At 38.3% G+C, this 15,485-nt stretch overlaps 1 protein-coding gene across 1 annotated transcript in view; it reads right to left on the bottom strand.

Moving 5' to 3' along the window:
• Positions 1-3,756: 3,756 nt before the first annotated feature.
• LOC124775963 overlaps positions 3,757-15,485 on the bottom strand; it is an 82,200-nt gene continuing 70,471 nt past the window's right edge. Inside the window, exon 4 of the mRNA XM_047250807.1 lies at positions 3,757-3,891. Within this exon, the coding sequence (XP_047106763.1) occupies positions 3,757-3,891 (135 nt within the window). The remainder of the gene's footprint in view (positions 3,892-15,485) is intronic.

Here is a 15,485-nt window from a genome sequence, read left to right as displayed (position 1 = left end):
ACTGATCACTGTACCTTCTTGCATACTTATCTATCCTCATATCTACATTACATTCCATGCTGGATTTTTCATCAAGATATTAGGGTTGGAACTTAAATAGCAGCAACTATTTATTCACAGCTGATACAAAAGAGTTACATGTTTGCACCAGTTACTGTCCTTCAAAGTAGTCACCTGCGTTGTGTAGAGCCCATTGTCAGCAATGTTGAAGGCGTAGTGTACTGTTAGCAGAGCCCATTCTGTTGATGGTGTGAATGGAGCAGTCTACTGCCTGTCGACTGGCTATACCAGTATGGTTCAATCATTTGTTTATATTTGCCATCATTCATTGAGATATATTTAGTCACCACAATTTTCTCTTTCTGGAAGTAGTCTTTGTTCAAGAATGCTTCTTTCAGATACAATGGGTATACCAGTATGGTTCAATCATTTGCTTATATTTTCCATCATTCTGTGAGATATATTTAGTCACCACAATTACAGTTACTAGTTCAGCTTAATTTAGTCTAAGGTGTATAGCATTAAGTAATTATCCCATACATTCACAGTGAAACATCTGTTTTAACATAGTACACATTTGAATTGACAGTTTTTATGTTATGTGAATAGTAATTAGCAGTTAATAATAAGTACAATGAGAAAGCAGCCAAACTCACAAATTTCACTTTTTCCATTCACTTGATGAATAGTTTTGGACTGGGACCCATTTTCAAATCATTTTAACAGATAATCAAAATGGTATTTCTGAAAATGCAAAAACCATGTCAAAAATGTGGAAATGAACAGTTACAGCACTGTAAATGTTACAGCACTGTTGCCATGGTTTTTGCATTTTCGGAAATACCAGTTCGACTGTCTGTTACGATGATTTGCAAATGGGTCCCAGCTCAAAACTAGTCATCTAGTGAATAAAAAAAGTGAAATTTGCAACTTTGGCTAGTTTTTCATTGTACTGATTAACTGAAGTTGCTGACCCATAATTATTCCAGTGTGCTGAAAGTTTGTAAATTATGTGACCCAGTGGCTGGGTGGAAATCTTTTGAAATGTGAAATCTGAACCACATCATTCATGGTGACAGATCACATTGTTGAGAGGAGAAGTCTAGATTAAAGGCCAACTGAAAATTTGCATTTTCCATCCAGGATTCAGTCCCACAACATCTCATTTTCCAGATATGTACTTTTCCATTATAATCCGTTCATCATAAGAAGATGTAAACATTGCACTATGTATTCTTCCACATTTGCTGGGACCTCATTGGATTTCAGTTTCATGTGGGACTGCAACCAAACTGTCTCATGTACTGTCAAGTACGATAATTAGGATATGTTTTGAGCTGTGCATTACACGCACATCGACTTAGCAATAATACGGGACAACAGCTGTACCGTTGCATTTAACTTCTCACTAGCCGATCAGCTGATACAGCTAGCCTGCAGTGATGTGGCCAGTTGCAGTTCACATGTAAAATGAGATGAGCAGTGGAGCAATACAACTTTGAATGACATTTAATTTTCAAGCAGCATGAAATAATACATAGCCAATCTCCCACAATATGCTCCTTAGATGACTAGACAAAAACCGCAACATGTTATAGTTTATAGCTAACGTACTATTGTAACTAAAAACAGTGCTTTTTTCCTAAAAAAAAGTTTGAGGGTACTCCAACATTGGATAAAATGCAGCGAAATTACTTATAACTGAAGCATGGGATACCACCCGTCTGCTTTTAGCCATGACGTCATCAACATGTCGAACTATAAAAAAATGGTGTCGGACTCTTCAGTTGACTTTACTACAGCTCAAATGAAGCAGTCAATACCGAGAAACACCCAAACATACAAAAGACTGTGGTATCGAACACTTCAGTTTACATCACCTCAAATGAATCCAGCAATTCAGTTGTCAAGAACGGTTGCCGCAGCTTCGAAATGCTTAAAACAGTCAATGACAACACTTTTCCCACCAGAAACTGCACTGATATAATTCATACTGCAATTACCAACACGAAAAAATGAAATAAAAAATTTACATCCATGAAATAAATCTTTGGCACTCTTCCAAGTTTAGGGGTACACATCCCCCAGCATTCCCCCAGAAAGACAGCAGTGACTAAAAGCAAGAATGATGAAAATTCCTGACTTAACCACAGGGTAATTTCTCCTCATAATCTGTGTGTAAAGTAAAGGATTTTGCCGTATAGTTAAATATTGAAGCCACTAAAGCTATTACTTACAGTCAGTCGTATGGTAATCTCTTAGCTATTTCTTTATTCGAATTTGAGAAATACATTTCAATTCTGGAAGTGTCACCTGCTATGTGGATGATGAGCCTCTCAACAACAGAATCCATGAAGTCAACCAGTAGCAGTGTTTTGTCTTCTTATTTTATGACCAGCTACTCTATATCCCGCCAGCATTTGGCAGTGACGTTTGAAAAGTCTGCGTGCGCTAGTTCCAGTATCGTACGTCTGGCAGCTTAACAGTCTTGTTACTCTCACACGTTGGCTCCAGATCAGTTCTGTTGGGTTGATATTGTATTGGTACAGAAGCAAATGCAGCATTTTTATGATGTCCTCGATGCTGTGAAAATGATTGTTTTTATATTTCTACGATACTTATCTACCTCTGTATTATAAAATGATGAACATAGTACAAATAAAGAGGATTTGGTTTTTCATTTTTGCCTTAAAAATTAAATTGTTATGTTTTCTTAATTTAAACAACTTTTATGAACAGTCTTTCATAAAACATCGATAATTAAGAATTTGTATTTGAAATGGAAAAAGGCATTTTGCGTCCAACATGTAATTATAAATAAGAAGACGTGCATTATTCACAAAAAATGATGATGAATTTCATAAATACAAGATGTAGGTATTTCAAATTGAATGAGAAGAAAAAAGTGATACTGGGGAAATTTGAACAAATGCATGAATAACCACATTTGCTTTACATTCCATTATGCTACTGACTGCACTGCACTTTCAATATAAGTTTGTTTATCAACTGTATTATATACAATGCTGGGAAAACTTCAAAGCTGATTATATCAGTAAATTTATGAAAAACATTAAGAACAGCCTATTTCTTGGAACTTTTTAATCGTGTTCCACGCACGTGTTTCATTTCAGAACAGAAAATAGTCTCAGTCATTTTCATACTGCGCATTAAAAGTGTGACAATCAGAGTGCAATGTTGCAGAGGCTGTGACTGTACACAATTTTTTAAATAAAGATTACGTGGCTAAAGCGTGATTAAGAAAAATGTTGATGGCAGTTAATACATTTGAATATCTTAAAGTTTTATTTAATGTAACTTAGTCATAAGATATCTAATACATAAGTAGAACCTACTTCCAAGAGCGTAACAACAGCAGTATATGTGTACTATGGCTTCAGACCAATCATTGCATTTGTGTTTGTTTACATCAGGTTTATTCTTATGATGAACATTTTATAGACCACTGGGCTCAACAGTTGACAGAGGAAGACAGTAATGTCTTTCCACACAGATGTTTCTAATCCAAGAAAAAATTATCTTGAAAAATTTTTGGGCAAACATGTACCACTAATGTTAGCAGATCTGACATGTTATTAACATTAACTGGTTTTCTTTCTTTTAAAATAATTTAATGGGTAGATACCTTCATTACATACTACATACATATCAGCAAAAGATCATATTTTCACATCACAGAGTCACAGCTTTTTGTGACTAATTGAGTAGGAATATCGTAATACACACAATCTTATACTAAAACAGTCCGTATTCCAACTGCTCTCCAAGTGAGAGTCCACCAACAAACTTAATATCGTCAGCCATTTTAAGGCAGAGTTTGGCCAGTCCTCTAATCTCATTGTCCTCAGGAGGATCAAAATTGTACACAAGCTGCAAAGAGTGAAAACACTAATTCAGATTTGTTTGCTTGTGACTAGGCACTGCTTAGAGAGATATCCACAGAATTACAAAACAATAAAAGTTCACTTTAATTGAAAAGTGAAATACTTTATGTTAAAAAAAGATTATAATACAATATCTGTTCAAAAAATTCCATAACATTCATAATTTCGCACCAATGGTGTGTTGGAGCATAATTCAGTTGGCATTCCTGCACATGCCTGTGTTTAATGTGTAACTGCCAGAAGTTTCATTGTTGTATGTCTGTTGGTTATTGTCCAGTGCCATGTTGCACAGTTTCCGAATTTCAAGATGGTGGAGTTAAGAGGAGCAGCACATCTGCATTAAATTTTGTGTGAAACTGAAGAAAACCTTTGCAGAGACACACCAAATGATGTAGGAAGCCTACGGTGATATATGTGCTTGAACTGTATTTGGTGTTACAAATGGTTCACAAAATTTAAAGGTGACTGGAAAGACCTTAGCCTCACAATGTGTGAAGATCTTTTGATTGCACAAATAATAATGAGATATTCCTTAAGAGAATCATAACTGGTGATGAGTCATGGGTCTATGGGGTCTATGGTTGTAATGTTGACACCAAGGTTCAATCTGCACAGTGAGTCGGAAAAGTTTCTCCAAGACCAAAAAAAGCTCATTAGATCAGGTCAAATATCAAAGCCATGCTGATAGTTTTCTGTGAATTTGAAGGATTAGTTAATCATGAATTCATGCCACAGGAACAAAATGTGAATCATTGGTACTATTGGGATGCATTGCGATGCCAGCGAGAAAATGTGAGAAGGAAACAGCCTGAAATATGGTGAGACAATTCATGGCTCTTGCATTATGATAATTCATCCATACATTCATCTCTTTTGGTGCATGACTATTGCACAAAAAACCAGCATTGAAGTTGATAATTAGATGTGCGTTGGGTGATGTATGTTGTGGTATGTAACAGGTGTTCTTTCATTTTGTCAAAGGCCATCTGCTATTTGCAGTGTCCAGTCGAGTAATGGTTTACCATATATATTCTTGCCATGCAATGCTTATGTGAGAGGTAGTAAAGTCTCAGCAGTGTGTGGCAATTGGTTCCTGTAGAAATTTGTTACCTCAGAAACCTGTGTTGGGAGGTTGGAGGGGGTGCCTCTGTTCAGTTTTCTCAGGAGTGGGAAACTCGCCAAACATGTTGAAGTAGTGTCTGGCAAAAGTCACATAGGGTTGCTGGAGTTGGCACTTGTGAATGTCATCAGTTATCATGACCACATGAGAGGTCAGCTTATCAAGGATGATGCACAGGTGGTCATTATGGTCTTACTCTTTTTGCAAAAAGATTATCTCATCACCTAGATAGGTGTAACAAAATGGCAAAGAAAGTGAATCTAGCTGGCAGTGCATGATGTGATTCACCATCACTGTTAACGACACACTGCACTGTCTTGGAAGGACACTTGAGTGGGGTATTTTGACACTTCACTAACCTGAGAAGTATTCATAGCAGCAGCACAGTGGTAGCAATCGGTATCAAGATGATAAAGACCATTGAGATGCTGTTGTCCTACATGTAGTGATGCAGTGGGATCCTTGATTTATCTCCATAGTTGTTCATTGGTGCACATGTGACCTCATTGTCATGATGTAATGATGAGTACTCGGCTGCCTTTAATTGTAGCTGGTTGACACATGCTTCACTTTGGAGCTTCAACTTGAGTGGTGTGTTGAGCAGTGGCCGTGTGACAGGAAGTATTACAGAACCAGCAGGTAGTGTATCGCTGACCACACCATGGATCGACTGCTGGCCATCTCATTGTAATAAAAGGGCATGATTTAAATCTGACAGTAGTTGGTAGTGCCAGAGGAAACTGGCTCCCAGCACTGATTCAATTGACTCTGCCACTAGGAATGTCCAAGGTAGTTGTGTATCTGTGGCGATGTCAAGCGTGAAGTGTACAGTTCCAGCAACTGTGAGTACAGTGTTGTTGGCTGTGCACAGTTGCAGTGGTGATGGTGACAATGTAGCAAGCATGAGAGCAGGTGGTAGAGGGGTCACATCGACCCCAGTATCAATGAGGCAATGTGTGCAGGCACGTGTCATGGATGAATAGTCAGGAACTGTCTGCCCTTTGAAATGTTGAATCGGTGCTGTTTTGTTTTGGTGTGCAGAGGTGTATTGTTAATGAAAAGTGGTGTAATGCAACTATGTCAAGTCGCTGTTCTAGTTTGGGTAGGCACAGGGTTGTCTGCAGCACAGTATGTCCTGCCAAACTCTGGTGTGTAACCAGGAGTAGTGTTGCTGTACATTGAGTGCGGAAGCAAGCAATGCACTTGATAGGCTTGTGTTTTACAGAATCAGGGCAGTGGGCAGTGTGGTAGGAGAGCAACAACCTCGTCTGTCATGGAATGTGACTGTGACTATTGTCCATCAGAGCTGTGGAAGGTGCTGGGGTGGTAGAGGCAGTGGGCATGGCCCAATTTGGGTTGACACGGTCATTGTCTGGTCAGTACATGGCTGCAGAGAGTGTTGGGGCAGCTCAACTGGGATCATGTAAAATTGACCTCAGTGCAGGCATACTGGGCGTTGACTGCAGCATAACACTGTTGATTAGAATGGGGTGTTGTGATAGTGCCTGCATTCTGTCGATGAGTCAAAGTTTAAACTCCAGTGGTGCCAACTCTTGTACTATCATCGCTGCCTGCATGTCCTCTGGCAGTTTTAGTGGTCAAAGTATCAATAGCACATGATCAAGCAGGACTGTTGGGTCGATTAGAACTCGCAGGCAGCACCAGAGCAAAGACGGTGTGCTGTTACTCAAAGTAGTCTCATTAATGGTGAGATGTAGCTGCTGCTCAAGCGTGTGTCTTAGTCAGTGTAGCAGCAGTATCTTGGCAGTTTCATATTTGTGAGAAGCTGGAACATTCAAAAGTAAGTCACTAATAGGGTCTGCACTCTCTCCAAGGTGGTTAAGGAGAGTGGCGAACTTCTCGTTGTCCTCAATGATGCTGCTGGCTTAACATCTAACATTTGCTGAGGGCAAACCACATTGTGGGAGAATCTGCTTAGAACATCAGTAGTTTCAAATGGTGGTGGATGGTATGATCGCCATCAGTGGTTTGATTGTAAGGTGCCATTACGAAGAGGGCATGGCACAGCATGAGAAATGCGGGAGATATGCAAGACAGGCAGGGAATGTTAGTCGACGTAGGGAAGCATGTGATGAGGTGAGTCATGTCACAGTGTGGGTGGCATTGGTGTCCCGATCCAGTGTGTGTAGAACTCGAGTGGCCAAGCATGTAAGTGAATTTCTGGGCTGAACTTGGTAGGTATGACTTTCCCAATGCCAGTTGTCTGACACAGTGGAAAATGTATGTGAGAGTGCACAGAGAAGGAAGACATGGTCCACTTATTTAGCATCCAGCAGCACAGTCCATGTCTCATGGCATTCATGCAGATGTGCAGTCGTTTGCGACATGGCTGATGTGGGTGTGCTGTCGCTCAAACCGGGAGGCGGTATCTATCCTTTCCAAGGCAAGGTCATGAAAAATGTGTTCTCAGAGTCTGTAGTTGGTTTTCATGCTGGATGTAGATGATGCAAATACAAAGTACTGCAATGGACCAGAAATGAGTTGTCTTGTGATGCCTGGTGAGGCTGGGATACAAGTGATGTCATGGTTTGTCTCATGGAACTGGCATTTAGTCACAATTGTTGGAACAGGATTTGGAAAATTAGAATGCACATGTACTGAAATATGATGAAAACCTTGATCCCATGGTCCATTGGCACATATACGATGAAACAGAACAACTGAGTGGTATGGTGTGGGTCATTGTTGTCCAAACGTAATGGCACTGTGGGAGGCATCGATATGGTTCATGTCATTAATGTGAGTGTCATAACACAATGGAACACACAATGTTTTGTCTTGTGCAATGTTTGGAGATACTTAGATTAACATTTGTTACAGAGGCGGGCGACCATTGTTTATTGTGATTCTCTGCAGCACTATGTGAAGTACCAGGAATAGATTCACTTGGTGTCAAATCTGGAATGTTTATCGTGAAGTCACTGGGTAAATTCAACAGTCATTGTGGCACAGTTTGCTGCTTGACATTGGCGGTGATGTGAGGCAGATCTGAAGATATGGCAAACAATGGAGACATTGTCACTATGTCATTCAGCACTGTAGTACTGTCCAAGCCTTAGCAGATATTTACAATTTTTCACACAGAATGTTTGTGGAATTCATTAGTACTTGTTGACAGATGTTGTCAACATTGCCAAAGAAACAGTGACGTTGTACCATTTGTAACAGCAGCTTTTTCGATGGTGTAACTGATGCGGTAGATTTTTGACTTAACAGTAAAACCATGGGACAACACAGAAATTCAGGGCCACCACTGTGGGAAATGGGGTACCAGAGGTGTGCTAGCAGAATAGTGACATACCATAGATACACATTTTCCATACTATTTATTTACTAAGTACACTATACATAACTTGTGTAATCATTACAAGTGTCCAGAGCAATAAAAAGGTATTGATCTTCCTTTATTCCCCCATCAGAGATGTTATGCCATGATGAGGTCAAATATATGCACCTAATCATGTAGTAGAGCAAGTGATGGGAAGCTTTGTTAACAGTGTCCAAAAACTGATGTTGCATGCTTCTTGCAAGCTGGCATCTCACATATGATTACTTTATGTTGTGTATGTTAAGAAAATATATGCACCTCAAACCATACAAATTACCAATGACAACTAAAAAATTCTGATAGGATTGATCATGTGGACTTTTGTGAGGAAATGTCCATTGATTGGATAAAGACAAATGTTTCACATGATACATTATCTTTAGCGATGAGTCAGCTTTTCACTTATGAAGGTAATAAACATAACTCTAGGATTTAGGCCATTCAAAACCCATAGCAAACCTTGCAACCCGGCCATTGAATGGGACAAACTGGGTAGTTCAGCTGAATATTAGAGCACTATGTATTAGTATACAATCCGATACCAAATGTTTCACACCTCTGTGAATGCATATTGCCACAAACTATGTGGCAGGATGCAATGTTAATGATATCTGTAAGGCATTGAGAAGCTAATCAAATAACAGAATAGTATTTCAAAAGTAATTTCTTGAAATGAGCTGTAAACAAACAGTATTTTGATAAAATCTGTGCATTAAAAAAAAAAAAAAAAAAAAAAAAAAAACTTAATGATCTTATCAAGCAATATATTTAGTAATTAAGGAACTGTTAGCTACAAAACTCAAAATATAATTAAGAAGAAAATTTATATTTTATATTTTGCTTTACTGGATCAGAATAAAAGATTATTTTGGACAATAAATTACAAAATTTACAGTTATATTTACTACCTCATGACAAACTAATGCAGCAAGAACTTTTGTAACTAACATTTTCAATTGTAAGCCATGTATTTGGCAATTTAAATAATTACTGTTTTGTTTACTTGATTGTCAAAAACATATACGAGGTGCTATCCAAAATTTTCTGGACTGGTGCTGTCATCTGTTGAAAACCTTACCTTTGGACTAATGGCCACCATCACCCTCAAAGTAGTTCCCATCTGCATGTACACACCAATCCCAGTGTTTCTGCCACTGGTCAAACATTTTCTGGAAGTCCTGTTCTTTGAGGGTGTTTATCACCACCAGCAATGCTTCTTGAATCCTCTCATCAGATATGCACCTTTTGCCACCTAGCAGTGCAACGATCTACTACTCCTACTTTCCAGATGGCAGCACCAGTCCCAAAAATTTTTGAATCCGCTTCGTATGTATGTTGATGAGCTGCAGGGATTAGAAGTCAGTGGTTGTTGTGAGGTTAGAGGTGGTTGTGAGTGGAGTGGAGGAAATTCACAATAAATGCCAAGGAGATGTAAAGCAGTGTTGAGTTTTCAGAAAATCCAGATACCATAAATTGTGATTACTCACACTGTGAAGACAAATTTACACTCTTGATTCTACACAGAGAAGTACCAAATGTGAGATGAGTATTCCAGTCTACAGAAATTACTCATAGTGATAAATGCTGGTTTGAATGTTCATTATTGGTCATATTTGAAGTATAAATATCCATGCTTGAATAGTAGACTGTATGTCATAGCACAAGAGTCCAAAAGTTTTCTCTTTAGTGCCCTGAGCTAGAGGAAAGTTAAGAGCTCTTTCTTTTTTCAAGAGAAAACATCCAGTATGCTGGAGAACTTTTTAATCTCACTGACTGTTGAGACTGACCAAGAGGGCAGCTTGCACTTCATATAAAATGACACACTGCTGCACTGCATTGCTGATGTCCAGGATTTCCTCAATAACAGCTTTGCAGTCAGCTTGGTCAGGGTGCGGTGATTATATGGCTCTCACATTCACCAGACCTGACACCTCTACATTTATTTCTTGTGGGAATTCATCAGAGATATGTATTTGCACCATCCTTCCCTCCTTTTCTAACAAAGTTGAGAGCAAGAATCAATACCACTGTTGAGCAAGCTATGCCTGATACTCTACAGTGGGTGTGGGGTGTGGCAAGATATTGGCTTCAAGTGGCACATGTGTCACATAACCAATGAAAGCCAAATTTATGCTTTTAGCTATAATGTAAAAAACGTGATGTATTTTTCTAAAATATGACACTGAAGTAGGTCTGTAAGTCATATAAATAAATCTGTATGAATTTGTGAACCTATAAAGGTCTCTTGGAAACATTTTTTATTACTGAATTCTAGCAAAGGGGAGGCGGTTCGCAAAAAATCACTGATCAGAATGGGCTTTAACTTACTGACAAGGGGCTATTCAAAAGTGACTGTCATGAAAGAGTTTAGATCACAAGGGCTTAGTTTTTGAAAAAAACAAATAATGCTTTTCATTCAAGCAATGTCTACTTCCTCATAACGTGTCAGGTGATGAATGTCATCTTTCTTCTTTCTTTTGCTTGTGCCTTTATCCCAGGGTTTCGCAGGGTTGGCATTGTTAGAATTGGATTTGGCAAGGTTAATGTTAAGGGGTGGCCAACTGCCCTTCCTGCCACCACTCTGTACCCCCTGGGACAGAATTAGTGTACCCCAGCTGTTTGTGTCTAGTGTAATCCATGGAATAGTGTGAACATGTTCAGAGGTTTGTGAGTTGTGTAACTGAGGCAGGATGTGGGGACTAGCCTGGTATTCACCTAGGGGGATGTGGAAAACCACCTAAATGACGGGTCTTGGTGATAAATGTCATATGAGCATTAAAACATATAAATCTCCTGCACCGAGCATATAGCATTAAAGACACACTGCCATGAGCAGAATTCTTGTGCCTAATAGTCACAGGAAAAGAAACTTGGCTCATATTAATGAAAATGCATTGTAGAAGATTTCCTAAATGTGTGTATGAAATTATATGCTATATAATTATCTCTAACCAGTTATTAAATTATTCTTACCTATGCTATTTGTTTTTAAGCATTCATTTCATCAAATAGTTGTTTTAAACATGTGGAGAATTACAGTAAAAATAATTCAATACCATAAATAATTTTAAATATGTAACACATTGCAATAAAACTTTTGGACTGTGAGAAATTCATTCCTCACTGATTTTCCAAACACAGTACAGGTGGTACACTAGTATGTACAGGTCTTAGTGGGAAACAAAGGTGAATGGGAGATGGAAAGTACTCTTGATTTTTCAGTTTCTTTATCGGAAAAGATACAATTACATAAAAATTAGGATGGGACATTAACACAGTAAAATTATATAGCAATAAAAATGGACACAGTGGAAGTAATTCCTGCAGCATATAGTAGCCTCACAGAACTGAAGGTAGCAAGTAACGAATCATTTATGTCGAAAATTACACGCAGCTATTCCATATCTAGCAAATGCAAGAAATAAAAAATTGCAGGTTTGTATGTGCTGGACCATGGCCATCAGGTGACATGTGGCACAGTATTTGCTGTGATACAAATATTACTGAGAGTTATGTGATGTGGAAGTAGCCTACTGATCCTGTTAAACTGCCAACAGTGATGTGAAAAACATCAATCTCAAATTATTCCATATGAATAAAATTCAAATGCTCTGACAATTGCACTCAGTAAGGGTTTTGCAGGTGCCTGCAATCATTTTTCACCTGAAGCATGCACTACAGACTCACTTTCATTGTCTTTTCTGCAACCATACGTGTTCAGTATATCATCACTGCACCTTGTGGCAGTCACATCTTCAAGTCCACACAGCACAAAAGATGCTTTTGCTTGGATGATCATGTCAATTGTTAACCATTGGTGCAGGAAGTGGCAGTCAGAGAGCTCTTCTCATTGCATGCTTCTCTCTGGAATAACCCTGGAGCTGCATCAACGCAGTGCATGGTGGAGAGAGATTCCACTACTTTGGCTTCTTTTACTCATGGCCAATCCACATCATCTCTGTTGTCATCTGTTGATACAGATGGGGTGGCAAACACACACACTCTGTAGCGCATCACCACAGGATGTTGTACTTCTCTGTATTTTCCATGCTTGCTGAGAAAAACTGTTGAGAAATCCTGCCTTAGCAAGACACCATTTTACAGTTTTACTGTTACCCAGACATATTTCAGCACTTTATGTGTTATCTTCAGTTGGAGTTTTGGTTTGTTTTCTCTCTGAAAAATTATTATTATTACATGTTTACCTCTCCTATAAGTTGTATGAATGTTTTTGCTGAAAGAGCAAAAACAATCAAGGACCCTTAAAGGGCCACCAATGACTCAGAATCCCTAGATAGATAATGGAATAAGTGTAGGGTAAAGGTGTATGAATAAACAGTAGGCCAAATAATTTCTCAGGACAACACTGGTTTTCCTTTTTTGAGCATATCACTTGATTTATATTGACTTTGTTCACGTGAATTCAAAAGTAACATTATATTTATCCTACCACATGCAGTTTTTGTTAAAATTTTAGTGTTTGCAATTATAGATCATTAAAAGTGCAATAACCAGAATGAACCAGAAGTACAAATATTTATTTCAAAGTAAAAAGTTCATTCGAAGAAATTAATTTTGCATTACTGTGTGTTCACAGATAAAAGTATTTTAAGAGTCTTGTCAGCAGATAGCATCACTTTCTACTGCTAGATGGCAGAAGCCAGTTACAAATTACTCAACTAGCGCTGACTAAGAGTACCCAGAAGTGTGTTTAAGTGGACTGTTTTGTTTTGTTTTATTTGTTGGGCTGTAACCATATAGACGAGAAAGTTTTTGAACAATTCAGATATGTTTTGCTATATTTGTGGATGCTTTATGATCACCATGTAGAGGCAGAACAATTTTGTTTTGTAAGAGAGTTTATTTTGCTTATTTTGGAGTGAAGCTTGGGGATGAGGACAATTCATGGAGCCCTCACATAGTGTAGAGTGTCTTTTGTGTAGTGGAGTTAAGAAAGCTGGCCAAAAGGAAAATTCTGGAGTTCTAATGGTTTGGTGTTTACCAAAGAATCACTTAGTTGAATGTTACTTTTGTATTTGCAAAGTAAAAGGCTTCAATATGAAAAAGAAAAAAAGGAATGATTTATTGTGATTTGGAATCTACTAGAAGATTTGTACCACATGGTGCTAGTGTTCCCATACCTATCCCTCCTAAGAACCTTCAGATACTGCGTTCCAAATCAAGTTGTACATCAGACAAGCCTTCTCAAGATTCTAATTGGCCAGATGTACTAGACATGCTCTAATGTTTCACACAACTTGAGCTTATGGTGGCAAGTGATATCAACCAGTGGACATAGATGGCAGTGACACGTTTCCATGTGTATGTATGTCTTGGCAATAACTCACATTTTTGTAATTTGTGCTTCAGTGTAAATATATTAAGTTATCTTGCAAGTGTGGAGCTTATTCTTTCTTACCATCAATTCTATTCATACAAGGTAGATAGCTAAACTGGTGACCCCAATGAAGAATTAGAACCATGATTAACAATTCTGATGGCACTACAATCAAATTGAAGCCACAGCAGCAACCTCAAAATGCAATTACACACAACACCACAGCAGAGGCAAGCTTTTTAAATGAACCTACAGTCTCTTACAGTTCAAGATAGGAACTTTGGAAATGTTGAACTTCCCACCTTCTGGATGAAATGACCAGACCTGTGGTTCAGGCAGATAGAGAGCATATTTTCACAACATGGTATCCTAGCTTCACCCAGCAGGTTTCATTGTGTGCTGGCACATTTGGATGAGGCACAAATTACACAAGCTGAGAACTTGTTAAGTTCGCAGAGTTATGAGATTCTAAAAGCAGGATTAATCAAAGAGTATTCTTTAACAAAGCTGTTTGCATAATCTGTTACATAAGATGCCAACTAGGAACAAGTAACTGAAACAAATGCTGGCACAACTGAAATCACTGGCTAGAAATGATTTGTTGCCTGAGGCTTCCCTTCTGTTATTATGACTTAGGCAACTACCACCAACAGTCAGTGCTGTCTTAACAGCACAAACTGAATTATCCTTGGCAGTCTTAGCTGACACAGCTGAGATGAGGGCTGGATATTCAGAGTGTAAAGGTTGTAACACCATCAAACAGACCAGCTGGCTGAAGGCCCTGAACCAAGCATTACCAGGCAAGGCAGCCACAACTCAGGTGCAGTGCCAACATATCCCTAAGCAAACTAGAACAGCTGACAGAGTGTGTGAGGGATTTATAAGGCATGGTGGGGGCTCTAAAATGTGAGTGAATAACCTCTCTGGGAATAAAAGTAGACACAGATAAACAAAAACAATCAGTTCAGACTTTGTAGTGTTGATCTCATTGGTGTTTCAGCAGAAATGCAAGCAAATGCAACTGCCCATGCAATTTTCCAAGCTAATTAGATGAGCCCAGAAGGACATAGGTGAAAAAAAATTTTTGTGTAATGTAATATCTTGTACAGACATCTTTTATTAACCTGACACGTTCCACATCATTACGAAGTGTCGTATTCATGATCTATGGAACAAGTATTAATCTAATCTAATCTGCTCTCTGTGGAACATACACAGGTATGTCACATGAGAAGATTTTCATGGTATCACCATTCAACGAGCATCAATCAACAGGTCAAGTACTTCTGACATGTAATGGGATGCATGGGACTGTTTTTATACCAACAGAATGTGTTGACTATTATGGAACTCAGAGCTCTCCGATAAGACTGTGCATAATGTTTTAAGAGCACAGGAAAAGAACATGCTTTGCCTGCATTACCAAATGTTCTCGAGAGCAATTTTGAAGTTTTAAACCAAATTTCATGGGTACTAATGGATAAAATTAATGAATACCGAAGTCATCTGGAAGGACATGTTATATACATTAAATTTAGTATAAACTCAAACCTAAACATTTAAATTTCAGTTCTGTTGGCATAGTATTGAAATTAACATCATATGTTACAAGAGTAAAACCTGCTACTTGTATGTAGCAGAACAGAAAATATAACAAGTAAAACTGTATTTTTTGTTAAACATTATGTACCAAATATTTTGTAATGGAAAACGCTGTTGGAAACAACAGAGATACTATTTGTTAAACAATTTCTCTTTGCTATTTTAACTTCA

This window comes from Schistocerca piceifrons, chromosome 1, assembly GCF_021461385.2.
Source record: "Schistocerca piceifrons isolate TAMUIC-IGC-003096 chromosome 1, iqSchPice1.1, whole genome shotgun sequence".
Lineage (NCBI taxonomy): Eukaryota > Metazoa > Arthropoda > Insecta > Orthoptera > Acrididae > Schistocerca > Schistocerca piceifrons.
This window is presented reverse-complemented; position numbering and strand designations above follow the sequence as displayed.